The sequence below is a fragment of the Corvus moneduloides genome, chromosome Z, assembly GCF_009650955.1.
Source record: "Corvus moneduloides isolate bCorMon1 chromosome Z, bCorMon1.pri, whole genome shotgun sequence".
Classification (NCBI taxonomy): domain Eukaryota; kingdom Metazoa; phylum Chordata; class Aves; order Passeriformes; family Corvidae; genus Corvus; species Corvus moneduloides.
This window is the reverse complement of record NC_045511.1, coordinates 73,205,023-73,218,150: the sequence shown is the minus strand read 5'-3', so window position 1 is coordinate 73,218,150 and position 13,128 is coordinate 73,205,023. Positions and strand designations below refer to the sequence as shown.

At 38.7% G+C, this 13,128-nt stretch overlaps 2 protein-coding genes across 5 annotated transcripts in view; one reads left to right on the top strand and one right to left on the bottom strand.

The window, feature by feature from the left end:
* Positions 1 to 13,128, top strand: part of CCNH (cyclin H) — a 29,125-nt gene that overhangs the window by 12,553 nt on the left and 3,444 nt on the right. The window contains exon 10 of one of the 4 annotated variants that reach the window (XM_032097152.1): positions 4,949 to 8,551. The exons of 2 other annotated variants lie outside the window; for them this stretch is intronic. The gene's annotated coding sequence lies outside the window, so the exon portion shown is untranslated. Of the gene's footprint in view, positions 1 to 1,476; positions 2,357 to 4,948; positions 8,552 to 13,128 lie in introns of those variants that run through there. One more of the 4 variants, XM_032097154.1, reaches the window with a different exon arrangement.
* LOC116438312 (ras GTPase-activating protein 1) overlaps positions 345 to 13,128 on the bottom strand; it is a 56,288-nt gene continuing 43,504 nt past the window's right edge. The window contains exons 16-25 of the mRNA XM_032097149.1: positions 11,010 to 11,182; positions 10,634 to 10,793; positions 10,313 to 10,455; positions 9,433 to 9,548; positions 7,557 to 7,643; positions 5,147 to 5,214; positions 3,440 to 3,528; positions 2,558 to 2,635; positions 1,225 to 1,359; positions 345 to 572 (exon numbers count right to left, since the gene is read on the bottom strand). Of these exons, the coding sequence (XP_031953040.1) occupies positions 489 to 572; positions 1,225 to 1,359; positions 2,558 to 2,635; positions 3,440 to 3,528; positions 5,147 to 5,214; positions 7,557 to 7,643; positions 9,433 to 9,548; positions 10,313 to 10,455; positions 10,634 to 10,793; positions 11,010 to 11,182 (1,133 nt within the window). The 3' untranslated portion in view covers positions 345 to 488. The remainder of the gene's footprint in view (positions 573 to 1,224; positions 1,360 to 2,557; positions 2,636 to 3,439; positions 3,529 to 5,146; positions 5,215 to 7,556; positions 7,644 to 9,432; positions 9,549 to 10,312; positions 10,456 to 10,633; positions 10,794 to 11,009; positions 11,183 to 13,128) is intronic.

The window sequence follows — 13,128 nt, the reverse complement described above, 5'->3', positions numbered from 1 at the left end:
CTGCTGGCTGCGTGGTGTCCTCTTCAGCACGAAGTGTGCTGGCTGCAGACAGGAGGCTCTGCCGGCTCCCGCTGACTCCGCCGGCTCCGCATGGAGAGGAGAAGGACCCGCCTGTCCCCAGAAGCCGCGCTGGATGGGTTTAGCTGTGGCAGTCCATGGCTGGTTTGAGCTGCCTGCGGCTCTGGGACAGTCCCCCCCGCAGTGATCCAGGGTCCGTGCCGCAGCGTTGGGAAAGGGGGAAAGGGGCAGTGGCCCCGGCCCGGCCCAGCGGGGCCGGGAGGCTCGGAGCCCCCCCACCTTCCAGCAAGCGAGCTCCGACAAAAAGGGGAAGTCCCGCCTTTCTGTGCGGTTTAAATATGTAAATTGTGAGAAGCGTAATTGGTCTTAAAGACTGTCCATCAACTCAGGGTCAACCCAATACAAAGTGATACTGGTGAGAGTTGCATGTTGGGCATGCTGGATCCATGCAGAATTCAGGTAGAGGGCTGCTACCTAACATTGTTAGACACTGAATACTGATTTTGTTTTTGTTGTAGCAGTTCAGTAATGGCCAAAAGCTTCTTAAGAACGTGCTGTAAGAGAGAGTGAATTGGTAAAACTACGTGTTAGCTACTGGATACAGAGCAGTCCTCTCTGAACAGCATTTTCAGCATCAGCCTATCAGACCGGCAACTCCGTAGTTTAAATATATTACTAAAAAGAGAAAATGTCTGATTCCCTAGTCAATAAGGGTAATCTTAAAATGGTGTCACAGACCTTGGCTCTCCTCCCATGCATCTTCTTGCTGCTTTGTGGTTAACAGAAAGGCGGAGAAAGTGTATAGCTAACCCACTGCTACAAGTTTGCCAGCAGTTTGCCAAGCATACAAGTGTACTGGCAAACTAGGAAGCAGAAATGAAGTATTAATAGAAAGCTAAAGAAAGTGAATTTAGTTCTCAACTGAAAAAATCCAGATCTGAAAACTAAGACCCAGAGAGTCTATCAGGAGACGTAATTTTGTGGGTTTAAGGCTTCCTCTACAGATGTAAAAAAACCCCCCAAACCTACTTCATTTTGCTGCATAAAGAAACAAAACTATGGATTAAGTATTTCCTTCATGCTAATAACCTCCGGGTGAAATACAACATCAGTCATACTGCTACAGAAATACTACAAAAGAACCCCACTACTGAGGAGTAACTCAGGACATAGCAGCACCCCTGCCTGTGATTTATGTTAACTCACCTGCATCACCCCTCGCTCGTTGCTGAGCGTCCGGAGTTCATCTGAGTGTGCCACACAGATCTCGTGCAAGGCTGCCAGGTCACGGGAGAGGTCAGTTCGAGAGTGCTCTGCCGTGTCTGGAAGCTCAGGAACATTCTTCAGCAAAATAGAAGACAGCAGATTTAGGGTACCACGACCAATTTTGGTCTTTCAGCTAAACCTCCAGTCCATCTTTCTATTATGAATTAATTGTTTATTTTCTCCTTTTAACAGGCATGTGTTTTGCGATTCTGCTGCAGTTTCTAGTACTAGGAGGATTCTTACTACAAGATCTGGTATTGCTCTACTACCTTTGAGCTAACCAGAAATGTACAGCATACGGAGACTCAAACCCTCTAAATGAAAGGGGGAATCCATCCCTTAGGAGCATTTTTTTATCTAAATGAAGCAAGAGCAACAAAATTCAGCAAAATCTGCTGTTACCTATCAAGTAACTCATTAAATTGATCATAAACCAATGATGCTGCAATTAAAACAGCAGATTAATCCAACAGGTATTTTCAAACCAACAGTTATCACAGACCTCATGTAAAATCTGTCATTAAAGAAAAGTGATGTATCATAGTATGCAGAAGTTGTGATTTAATCAGAAAAGGATGACATCTGGAACATACCCAAATGCCACACTTGTTTTTACATTCTATCAAAGTATTCTGAGATGTCTTCTAGATCACTTTCAAAGGCTTAATTCAGGATGCTTAGCACATTTTTTTCATCTCTCTTTTTAAAATTAATTCCTGGATTTAAAGTACATAGATATAAAACATGATGACCTAACTCCTGTTACAGCTATTACAGACACAAAACAGTCACACTTTGAAAGGACACAGTGATAGTGGTTCACTTTCAAACTACAATATATAGAATGCATGCAGTGAAGCTTTTGCCAGCACTAACTGAAATTCAACCTAATATTTTTTAAAACAAAAATTCGTTTTCATCTCTGGTCAAAACCATGTGACAGGTTATATATAAAAACTTCTGGTTTAAAAACATGTTTTTGAAAGGTTTGTATTTTTGCCCAAAATTTCTAATCTCATAGCTATAAAATTTACTTCAGCTTCTCACATTTACAGAGACACTAAATTAGTAAGTCTGAGAAGATACTTGATGGTTTTAATTCCGTATGACAGACCAGCAATTTTTAAATATTTATTTTAAAATGTACTCAGATAAAAGAATTCAGAATTATGTGGGAGCTGATGCATTGTTGAGCTAGTTAATAAGAGGTGTAAAGAATTTTCATTTACAATCCTGCTACGTAACTTCAGCAAGTATTTTTTTAACCACTTACCCCAAGTTCATCCAAGAACATGATCATGCGATGTTTGTTGCTCTTGATGAATGGATTTACCCCTTCCATATACGGCTCCTAGTAATTTCAAAAAGTATTCATTAACAAATCAGTGCCAACATAATTGTCACATCTGAGGCAAACATAGTGCAGTCAGGCAAATGACACTGCAAAACAAGTATGTACATTGGAATATTATCTTTTTTCAAGTGAATTTCTCATGTCTGGTGTGCAGCCAATCAATAGACTACAGAATTTGGTATTTTCTGGTATTCGGAAGATTGAGAATCTGTGATTCAGAATTTTTCTTACACATGCATGCAGATACAAATTTGCATTAAGATGAATGTCTCTGAATACATGTTTGCAGTGAACAGATGCTCTATGTTCAGAGGTATCATCAGGAATAAGTGCCTTCTTTTCTGTTTTGTCATTAACTCTTACATTCCAAGTTCTGTGTGTCAGAGAAACAACTTTCTAATGCCAGCCTGAAGTCAGGTTAATTATGCTTAAGTCAACAGATTTATTTTTAGTAATGTTTCCACCTGGAAACTGAGACCAGTTACTGCTGGCACTCTTAAGTGTTTTATTAGAAACTTTAGTGAAAGCTTGGGCTTTTTAGTGCAATAGGTAAACTTGACTTACAGTTTCTATTATGTCTGGTAGTGCGATAGTATAAACGGGAGAGCTTTGAAGTGCTCTACCACAGAAAACACCAATCTAATGAGTGATAAATGCAGGATCAAAGTAGAGGAAGAGAAACTCATAGGTTCTGCATGAGAAAATAGCAACAGATTTTTTGCATGCATTACACAGGAATGTGTGAAAAGTGTACTGGAAACACAGTTCTAAGTTGTTCTCTGTGTGTAAAATTATATTTACCTTAGCTCCAAATTCAACCAGATTTGCTAAATTCTGCACAGACTTGGCGACCAGCGTCAGTGTTCTTGCAGCAGTGGGGGAAGGAGAATCTGGCAGGAATGCAAAGTATAGAGTCACTGGCCATTCCATTTAAAATTAACAGCAGACACATGAAAATTAATTCTTCTAGAATTTTAATATAAAACAACTGCGTGTGAAAGACATCACTTGGTAAAGTAAAATATATTCCTTCTGTAATATCCAAAAGCCATGTTAATCTGATATCTGATTTTCTGTAATAATAGCGTACAGAACAAGAAGGCAAAATAAGTAAGTGTTATTCAGAGTTAGGTGAAATAATAACCATTTGCTCAAAACTTGAGCAGTTTTGCGGAAAGGGGAATTACTTGTTAAAACATTTACCATTGAAATTTAAAAAAAAAAAAAAGTTTGCGTTTTCCTTATTTGCTTATACCCACGTCAGTGGGCACTGACGAGTTACACTTTTAAGTTACTGGCAGCCGGAAAACAGAGTGAACATTACATGCAATCCTGGCCTGTATTTCCATGAAACTGTAGTCTGTAATCACTGTCACTATAAACACTTTACATTAACCACTTAAGTCAGTTAGAACTTCCTTTTCCAACAAGTGATGTTACCCAGCACTATCCCACAAAATTACTTTTCTCTCCAGTTAAGGTAAATGGCCAGGTTAAAAGCATTCCACTGACAGGGTTATAGGATTGTAAGGTCTGTAAGTTTGCCTTAACAGTAGTCAAGAATACTAGGCTGGAGGTAGCTCAGCAGGATTGTAATGTACAAGCTTAAAAGGCATTGCTCAAATTTTTAAGTAGTTTTTCACACCTGCAGTCACAGTGCAACCCAAGTTAGGAAGTACCTAACTTGCAAACCACCCAAAGATAACAAAATGCCGGAGAAATTATCACTTGTTCCAGGCCATGTTTCTCAAATGCTTTCTTCAAAGCATGTACAGAAATTATTACTGTGTGAGAGAAAGGAACTTTCTGTTTGACACAGTCCTCTTTTAGTATAGTTTAAAGACTGATGGTAGAAAACATGCCACATTGTCTTAAAAACTATCTCTGAATGAAGAAAAAAAGCTTTTCTGAACCAGATTTTTTATTTTCTCCTGTATTTCCTATTTTTCACCTTTTCTGAAGGCCATCTCTCTGTCATATTTAAGATCAACTGTATTTAATGAGTCAAAACACCACTCTAATGTCTGGAAGCCTTAAGCAGGACAGTCAAACAAATTGTTCAAGAATAATTGTTCAAGGTGCACAAAGGTATTCCAAGCTCTGCAGACACATAGCAACTTAACAAGTCTTATTCATTTCAGAGATACCATTGCATTCAGCTGTTAACTCCAGCATTGCACTGTATTGAAAGTGACATCTGAAGTTCCCATAATTATATTTTTCACACTGCTAAAATAAATGAAACAATGATAGGCTTAACTCAAAATTTTATTATGAAAATATCATAATGCATGTTTTTTTGGACTTCAGAATTACATTGGGGATATCCACAATCAAGCCTTTGAGGGTGAAAAGCATACGCTCCAAGAAGAAGTCAGCCAACTGATGTGGGTAACTTGACTTCGAACACAGCATTCAAAAGCTTCCTATTTTGCTACATTAGACACTACAGCGATTTCATGTCTCCTGCTGCATAAAATATGGATTCAATCTGAAGCACATAGTCACCTGAGATGATATTAAACATCCTTGGGTTCAGGATAGCAGGACAAATCAGTCGAAGAAAAACAAAGCCACTGAAATGGAAAGAAAATTGTATTTCGTTCAAAACCATTAGAAAATTAATGTAAAATTGTGTATCAGGAATAAAGTTAATGTGGCATCTTGAGACAAACACCAAGCAACTAGCCCTTGCTCTGTAAAAATAAAAATTAAGATCATTGTACATCATGCTACGATTCTATGAACTGCAGTGAAATCTGAAAGAAGAGGCACATTGATTTGCCAATAAAGGTGAACTGTTCAAATTGTGTAGGAAGAAATTGATTGCCAAGTCATAATTAAGCCAATCCCAGACCATGCTGGCCTCAAAAAGGAGCTGTCCTTGGTCTCTGACCTCCCAGAAGTTCTCCACTTTCTGCTGCTGCAAGTCATCCATCCCACAGCCACCCACTTCCTCAAGCCATCATAAGCTGGAGCACAGGAGTGGATGGGCAAAAGGATCCTCTCTTGGCAGAACACACCTTTAGGTCAGCTTCAGCTGATCCATTATCCCTGATGATAGCACACTTCAGTAGAAAAATAATAAGGGATCTGCTACTTTACACCATGAAAGAATTGCTGCCATTTAAAAAGCTGGAAAAGGAGTGCTCTGTTCTAACTGTGGAACTAGGAATTCGTTCAACAGGAACCCAGAATAGGCTTCAGCAGCATGAGAAAAATCTATCTTCCTGTTAATATCAGAGGTAAAAAATCACCCATTCAGGTTAACCTCAACTCCAGCTAATTACTGTACAATGAAGTGACATACAAACCAATTTAAATCAATCTGAAACATCTGTAATTTTGTCCTTGGACACCATCAGCAGGCTGGATTTCACCTCAGCAATACCAGAGCCTGACCACTAATGAAGGGAGGAAGGGAACCTTGCCTGTTGTAAAGTACACAGTTATGGAAATGTCTGCATTTCTTTTAAATGACAAACAGTAGTGAGGTTGATGCACCTTCTGTAAGTCCAAGACACCTAGTATGTTCTGTTACAGGTATGTCTTATCTCTAAGAAATGCAAGTTATGGGGTGGTAAGAAAGCAGTTCTCGGTCAGAGGTTAAGCTAAAATACTTTCTGTGGTGAGAATTTAAAGCTAGAAGTAATTAATTTTGAAGTCATGGCACATACGCCAGTCCCTGTTTTAAAGTGCCCAAAGTTGAAGACCAACAAGGTACGCATCTAGCGGAGACCCTGCTGATCGGGAAGATCTGATGCTTCTTACCTTTGTCAACCTACCCAAATTAAGAATGAGCAAATACCTACATGGAAGTTTTAAACCAAAGAGAAATGGTAGCACATTCTGACTGATACAATAGAAAAGATACCCAGATATCAAAAAACTGTCCATCTGGATCTGAATATTTAATCATTCTTAAACCAAAAATAGTGCAGTGAAGTAATAAACATCACTGAAGGCTGTGAAACTCTGCACTCTAGAGAGAAATCTCTACTATCCACTTGTGAAAATGGAACACCAAAAAAGCAAGTGATAAAAGTATTTTTAGCATCCAGTGGAGCCCACTGGGAAAACTCTGAAAGTGAGCTGTGTGTCCACTAATGAAAGCGACGTGGTCCTCTTTGGAGCTGGGGAGGAACAGTAAGAGATACGGAATTCACTTCGGTGCTTTACACCCTTCCAGCAGCTTAGCCCCTCAGAGTACAAAGAACTCTTTAGAGTAGGAGCAGTCTCCATTTGAAGGCAATGCTCCTTCACAGTATGGAACATATAAGGCTTCTGGTGTCAAAATGATCAATAAAAGCCAAAGACAAATCCTCTGAAAGATCCCTCCATGGGAGATTAACCTCCGCTACTCACACAACTGCCTGACACCACAAAAAGGAAAACTGTGGCTCTGATACCCTTAAAATCCCCACCACATTTAGAAAAAGTGTCAAGACCAGAACTTTGTCAAAGGTTTTTGACCTGCTCTGGCAATGAACAGAGCTAAAACTTTTGTATTGCGCTGGTTTAGTAATAAATAGACTGGAGTTTTGGTGGCTGGTGTGAGTTCAGTAGAGCCAGGTTCTGTAACCTTCAGCATTTTCAGAGGAGCTCTAGAATACATTTCTACATGACTGGGCTGTAGTACTGTAAATTCGAAGTTAAAACCATTAACTAAAGCTATACTGACCTCTATACTACATCATTTTATTCTGGCAAGGCTCTAAGAACAAGACCAAGAATCCAGCAAGCTCAGTCTTTAATTGGGACATTGTGTTTCATCATCGTAAATATCTTAAACACTGCAGTAACCTGTGTAAGTACATACAGTTTTGTCACTGAAAGAAACATAGATAAGCACACTGAAGTATGTCTTCAACAAGGCTTGGAAGAACTATTTCCAGAATAAGGCTGACAAGTAACTTACCTAACAACTCTGGTTCTCATGGTAGTATTAGCTGGCCATTTGTTTTGAACAGACTTCTGTAGGCACCCATAAATATACCGCAGCGTCCTGCAGAAATAGCAGTTAATTTCTCATTGCATTAAATAACGCTGTCCCTGGCACGAGCTCTGGTGTGCCCTCAGTCAGAGGGGACACAGCATTACTTCTGCATCATCTTTCAGGACTGACTTTGGTAGCAGGAAAGGCGCTGGCTGGGCACGCATGCTGGTTCCTCCACAGAGGAGGCACAACAGGGGCCAATGGTCTGGGCTCACGTTAGTCCAGAGGCAAAGGAAAAGAGAGGCGCCCCTGGTCTGGGTTCCAACAGGTTTATTGTCAGAGGTTCCAGCAACCAGAAAAAAGGTGCCGAGGGGCTTTCGCTTTCAGTTATGTAGGGGGTTTGAAAATGGTGGGGAAAGGGAAGGCAACCAATGAGATACAAGCCGGGGAAGGATACAAATTAACAACAACCAATGGGGGAAAGGAGGCAGGAGTTACAACAGGGAGCCAATGAACAACTGAATAACAGAGAACTTTCTCTAACGGGGAGGCAGTTTGAGCCCGGGTGCTGCCCAGGGGGATGCGGCTTAGGCTTCTGTGCCACCCATCGACCCACCCTCCGACTCACTGTCCTGGGTGGGGAAATCCACCAAGGGATAGCCCTGATTTGATTGGCATTCAACTGCCCCAGCCTAACAGTGGGCTGGATCACTGCAACAATTAAACTTACAGAATCAAAAAAGCTGGGCAGAAAGGACCTAGACCAACGTCCTACTTGATGCAGAACTATTACCAACTTTACATTAGTAACTTAGAGAAATCCTTAAATTATAAATTAACTCAGTTAAAGTTAACACATTTATAAAAATTCTCTTTTAAAAGTTTGTTTTAAAAAGTACATTTATAAATGACAAGGAAAATCCATTCTGTGCAATTCTGTGATCATTCCGATGTGCATTAAATGTTTTGTAACTGTTTCCTTGAGTAGTATTTCCTTTTTGAAAGAAGTCCATTTTGATGGTTGATTTTTCTTTTAGGTTCTCTCTTAACAAAACAAAAACTATTCTTTCCTTACATGATGCATAGTGAAAAAAGCTAAAAAAGTTAATCAGCACAGCAATAGTCCTCTCCCATTTAAAAAAAAAAATAAAAAACGAAATCTGTGGTGTATTTCAGAAAATGTTGATCACTGCATCATATACTTAAAAGGAGCGCAATTTTTCAATGCTAACCTTGCCAGCACTAAAACCAAAGAACTTCCATGCTACTCCACTGCCTCAAAAGTGAGGGTTTCGTATACTTTAAAAGCTAATGACACTATGAAAGGAAATTGTACTGTCCAGTTTTTAATAGATGATTCAAATCTGAGGTATGAAAACAAGTTACTTTATCAATTAAAAGAAGCGGGGGAAAAAAACAACCTCTGTATTTCCCTAGCAGACAAAAACAGGCATAGCATGGTATCACTATTACTACCTACCTGTATTTTTAATATGCTGTTAACAATTCCATCTCTTTCTCAGAGGAGAAGGACTGACAAATACATATCATTGTCTGCTAACTAGCACTGTCTTCTACCTTTTTGTAAAAATATGAGATTAATTATTTTATTACTATTTTTTCCCCTATCTCTTGGGTCTAGTAGCTTCTCCTTTAAAAGAAACCCAAGTGTGCCAGCCAGAGGCTTTTGTAAAGCACTATTAATTCCTGGAAGGGTTATTTTCCCCCTGTCTGTATTCCTCTGTGTCTATTCTGCGCCCCTAAGATAAATCAGTAAGAACATCATTATAAGGTGCAATGTAATTCATGGAAACAGGAATTTTCAAATATAAAACTGAACAGAAAAGTGCAGACTTACGGGGGCAGTATCTCTGCTGCCATGAATATCTTCTCCACCAATTCTGAAAGTATACTGAGTAGATGTGCCAAATTAGTGTTTACATCTTCATTTTTTTCTAACTTCGAGGGATTTAACTAAAACGGAAAAGAAGATTAGGTTTCTTCTATCTAGAACTACATATATACAGTTTCTTAGTATTACACACTGAATACTATTTCAAAGCAAATGAAATATTCTGCTGCCGTATAAGTCTCTTACAGAAGAACTCTCTCACAGGCTCTCAAGCCTGTTTCAGTGGCTTGTCAGGAATTGTGAAGCAACAGTTTTAGGTTCTAATATAGATATCTGGCATTTAACAGCTTGGATATTCACCATTTGTCATCTGTGTGACTTTTTTGTCTCTCTCAATCCAAATTTCTGATGACTCCCATCCTTCCCACAGTGAAGTTGAAGTGCAACACAGAAGTTAGGAGGATCATTTTAAAAAGAGTTTCAGGATCAGTAACAACCATTTAATATCAGGAATTTTAAAATTAAAACAGAAGTTCAGACCTTGACTTCTGCAATATCTTGGGTTTAATAAGAGTTACTTAGATTAGGGCATTCAGTAACAGCTACAGAATGCCTCCAATTGCTAAATAATTAAAAGAAATTTTGATGAATGAACTTATAGTAAGTTCTACTATGAATATTGTTTGAAGCCAAAATCCAGGAAAGAAAAATATAAAAACAACTCTTAATTAATTCAGTTCTTGTATTTCTGATGTAAAAAAGTCTAGTTATAAGAGATTATCAAATGTCTCTAAAACTAATATTTAATGTAAATATAACACTTAACAACCAATGGATTATTGTGTCAACAAACCAAAATGTTTAAAAGCACAGTTCAAGGTATCACCTCACAGGACTGCTTGCTCTCCATTATCTTTAATATGGAGTCTTTCAGCGCATGATGAACAAAACTTGTTGCTGTGGCTTTCATATACTGCTCCATAAGTGTGCTTGCTAAAGTGGTGGCACGGAACAAGGTAGTAGCTTCATCTAAAAAAAGAAGTTGGGAAGAGAAAATCTGAGAAAAGGAGACCTCAAAAAGAGAGGGAGAACACATTTACTCCTTGACATAAGCTGCAACTAAAGGAGGAGAAGAAAAAGCACCAGAACCCTTTCCTCCCCACCTGCCCAGAATTCCAGTAAACTTTCATGTGCTTTAGTGCAGTACCTTCCATGCTTATCTCCCTGTCATTTAGTGTTCGTAACAACAAGGACTCAAGCTTTTCATGAAGAAAAATCTTCAGTAAAATGCCAGCCAACAGTGTTCTATCCTGTCCACAAACATGTGATAAGGCATAGACTACATGAAGTTCTTTCTGGAGTATAAGCTGAAAGAAAAACAATTTTAAAATATTCAGAAGCTTCTCCTTACATATAACAGCTTTGGAAGAATATAGTATTGTATATCTATATATCTATATATATAGCTGTCACTTAAAAATATTATTTTATTACATCAACCAGTGTTACTGAGATCCCTCTTGAGCAAGGAACAAAATTAGTTTTGACAGATAAACCATGGATGGTTAAATTTAAGTTCATACCTCTTTAAACTCATTGTACTCTTCTTCTGGCATGATCTTCTCCATGGAATATCGTGCTCGAACACGCAAAGATCCTGGCTCAATACCCTTTAATGGTACATGGGAACTGAGTTGAAACCACTCATCTGTTGCATGTCCTTTTTGTAATCGGCTTAATTGGCAACGCATAAACACTTAGGGAAAAAAAGCATTGTTCAGGTATGTTATCTCCACCAAAACTCTGCTATTACTGAATAAAAAAATGGTTTTATTTTCAGCACGTCCTCTTATTTCAGAAAAAAATATCAGCAAGAGTAAACAAGAAGTTTTTCATCAATATATTAATGGATTCATTATCTTTTCAATGGCTCAATAGTGTCCTGTAAACTGAAGAAGAAATATGTGGCATTCTGTAAAGAATGTATACACATACATTCAAAAATGCCACATGAATACTGACATGGCTTTCCTTGTAACACCCAAGTACATAAAACAGCACTACCCTGCAAATCCAGGTAGCAGTCAGAAACTAAAATACAAGTTAAATCTTTACAATTCACTCTTCCTTTCCAGCCTTGGGCTGACACCACCATCAGGTCTGCTCCTATTTATTATTACAGTGTTGCTATGGTTTTCCCAAACACTGACGTGTATATTACTTGTATAACAACTCCAGTCTAAGTAATAGTTTATGTGTATTAAGTTAAAAAGTGTTCCCAAGCACTTGCTGACTAGATAATGGAAGTCAGCTCAAGAATGGCCAAATCATTAACTGGTGATGTTGGTACATTGAAATTGCCAAGCAACGATCTGGAGTGCACCTGAAGTCTGGTGCAGCAGCTGGCTAGCCAGCTGCAGCAGCTGGGAGGGAGCACAGGCTCAGCTCGAGCAGGAACATGTGCTCCTGAGTGGAGGAGTTTTTTCCACAAAGAAAAGGCCCAGGCACTTCCAGAGGCAACACTGTGCTTATGAAACACCCACCATGCTCCAAGAGGAGTCCACAATTAGTTTTATATTTAGCCTATTAGTCTGCACCTCTCAAAGACCCTCTCTTTCCGTGACTCTCCAAGAGATTTTCTTTTACTTTCCTCACATGGAAAACAAACAAGCCAATAAAAAGAGCTTCCCCACCGCCCCCCCCCCCCCCCTTTCTGCAAAGCCCATACACCAATCTGCCTTGCAGAAATTGTCAACAGTTCCAGCAGATTTCTCATTGCCCCAGTGTTGCAATACATAGCAGGATATAATTTGACACTGGAATGGAAAAAAGATCAAATTTATAATGCTTCATTCAGGAAAATCCTGCTGCCTATTTTATATTCTCTGGAGTTGATAAACTGATAAAATTTAATGCATTTAAATCAGTCAAATAGCATGAAAAACAATCCATCACCACCTGCTACTTATCACCAGTGTGGATGGGATGTCACTGGACTACGTAAAGATTGACTTTCCTACAGTATTTCTCCCTGGCTTCAAAGCTCAGTATCCCCAACTAAGCAATGTGCTTTTCTTCTTATTTGCTTGCACATGTAAGGCACATGTACCAGTGAGATGAATGAAACAGAGCACCTAGAATAAAGAGATTATTTCATTTTTCCCTGTGGTTGCAGTAGCACTTCATAGCTATAATATAAATACTGTAATTTGACTTGGATTTAAAAATCATAACGAATATCAATAGAAGGACTGCAGAATAGTTGCTACCATAACTTATATTAAATTACTTTGAAGTAACAAGACTGCTCCCTGTTTATCAGATTACATTGAATTGCTAGGCTCCTTTCAGTAAGGGACTTCTATTCAACATGAATTAATTTGAAACTAATCACTGTAGTGCAAAACCAAACCAGAACCTCCACTCCAGTTCAACACTGTGTGGTGGTGTCCCACAAGACTTACTAGCTCAACAGTAGCAGATGGAAGTCTTCAAATAAATTCTAGGGCGTTGGATTTTTCAAGCCATATTATGTATTTATTTGAATAAGTCCTTTTGCAATTTACAGTTAGAAAAACAAAAAAAAAGTGAAGAGAATGGATGAATTGATGCTGAACTGTTTAGTATCATTTCTTATGATCTGGAATACTTAAACTCTAAAGGAACTATGGAATGTTCTTAATAGGCAAAACTTCAATGTAA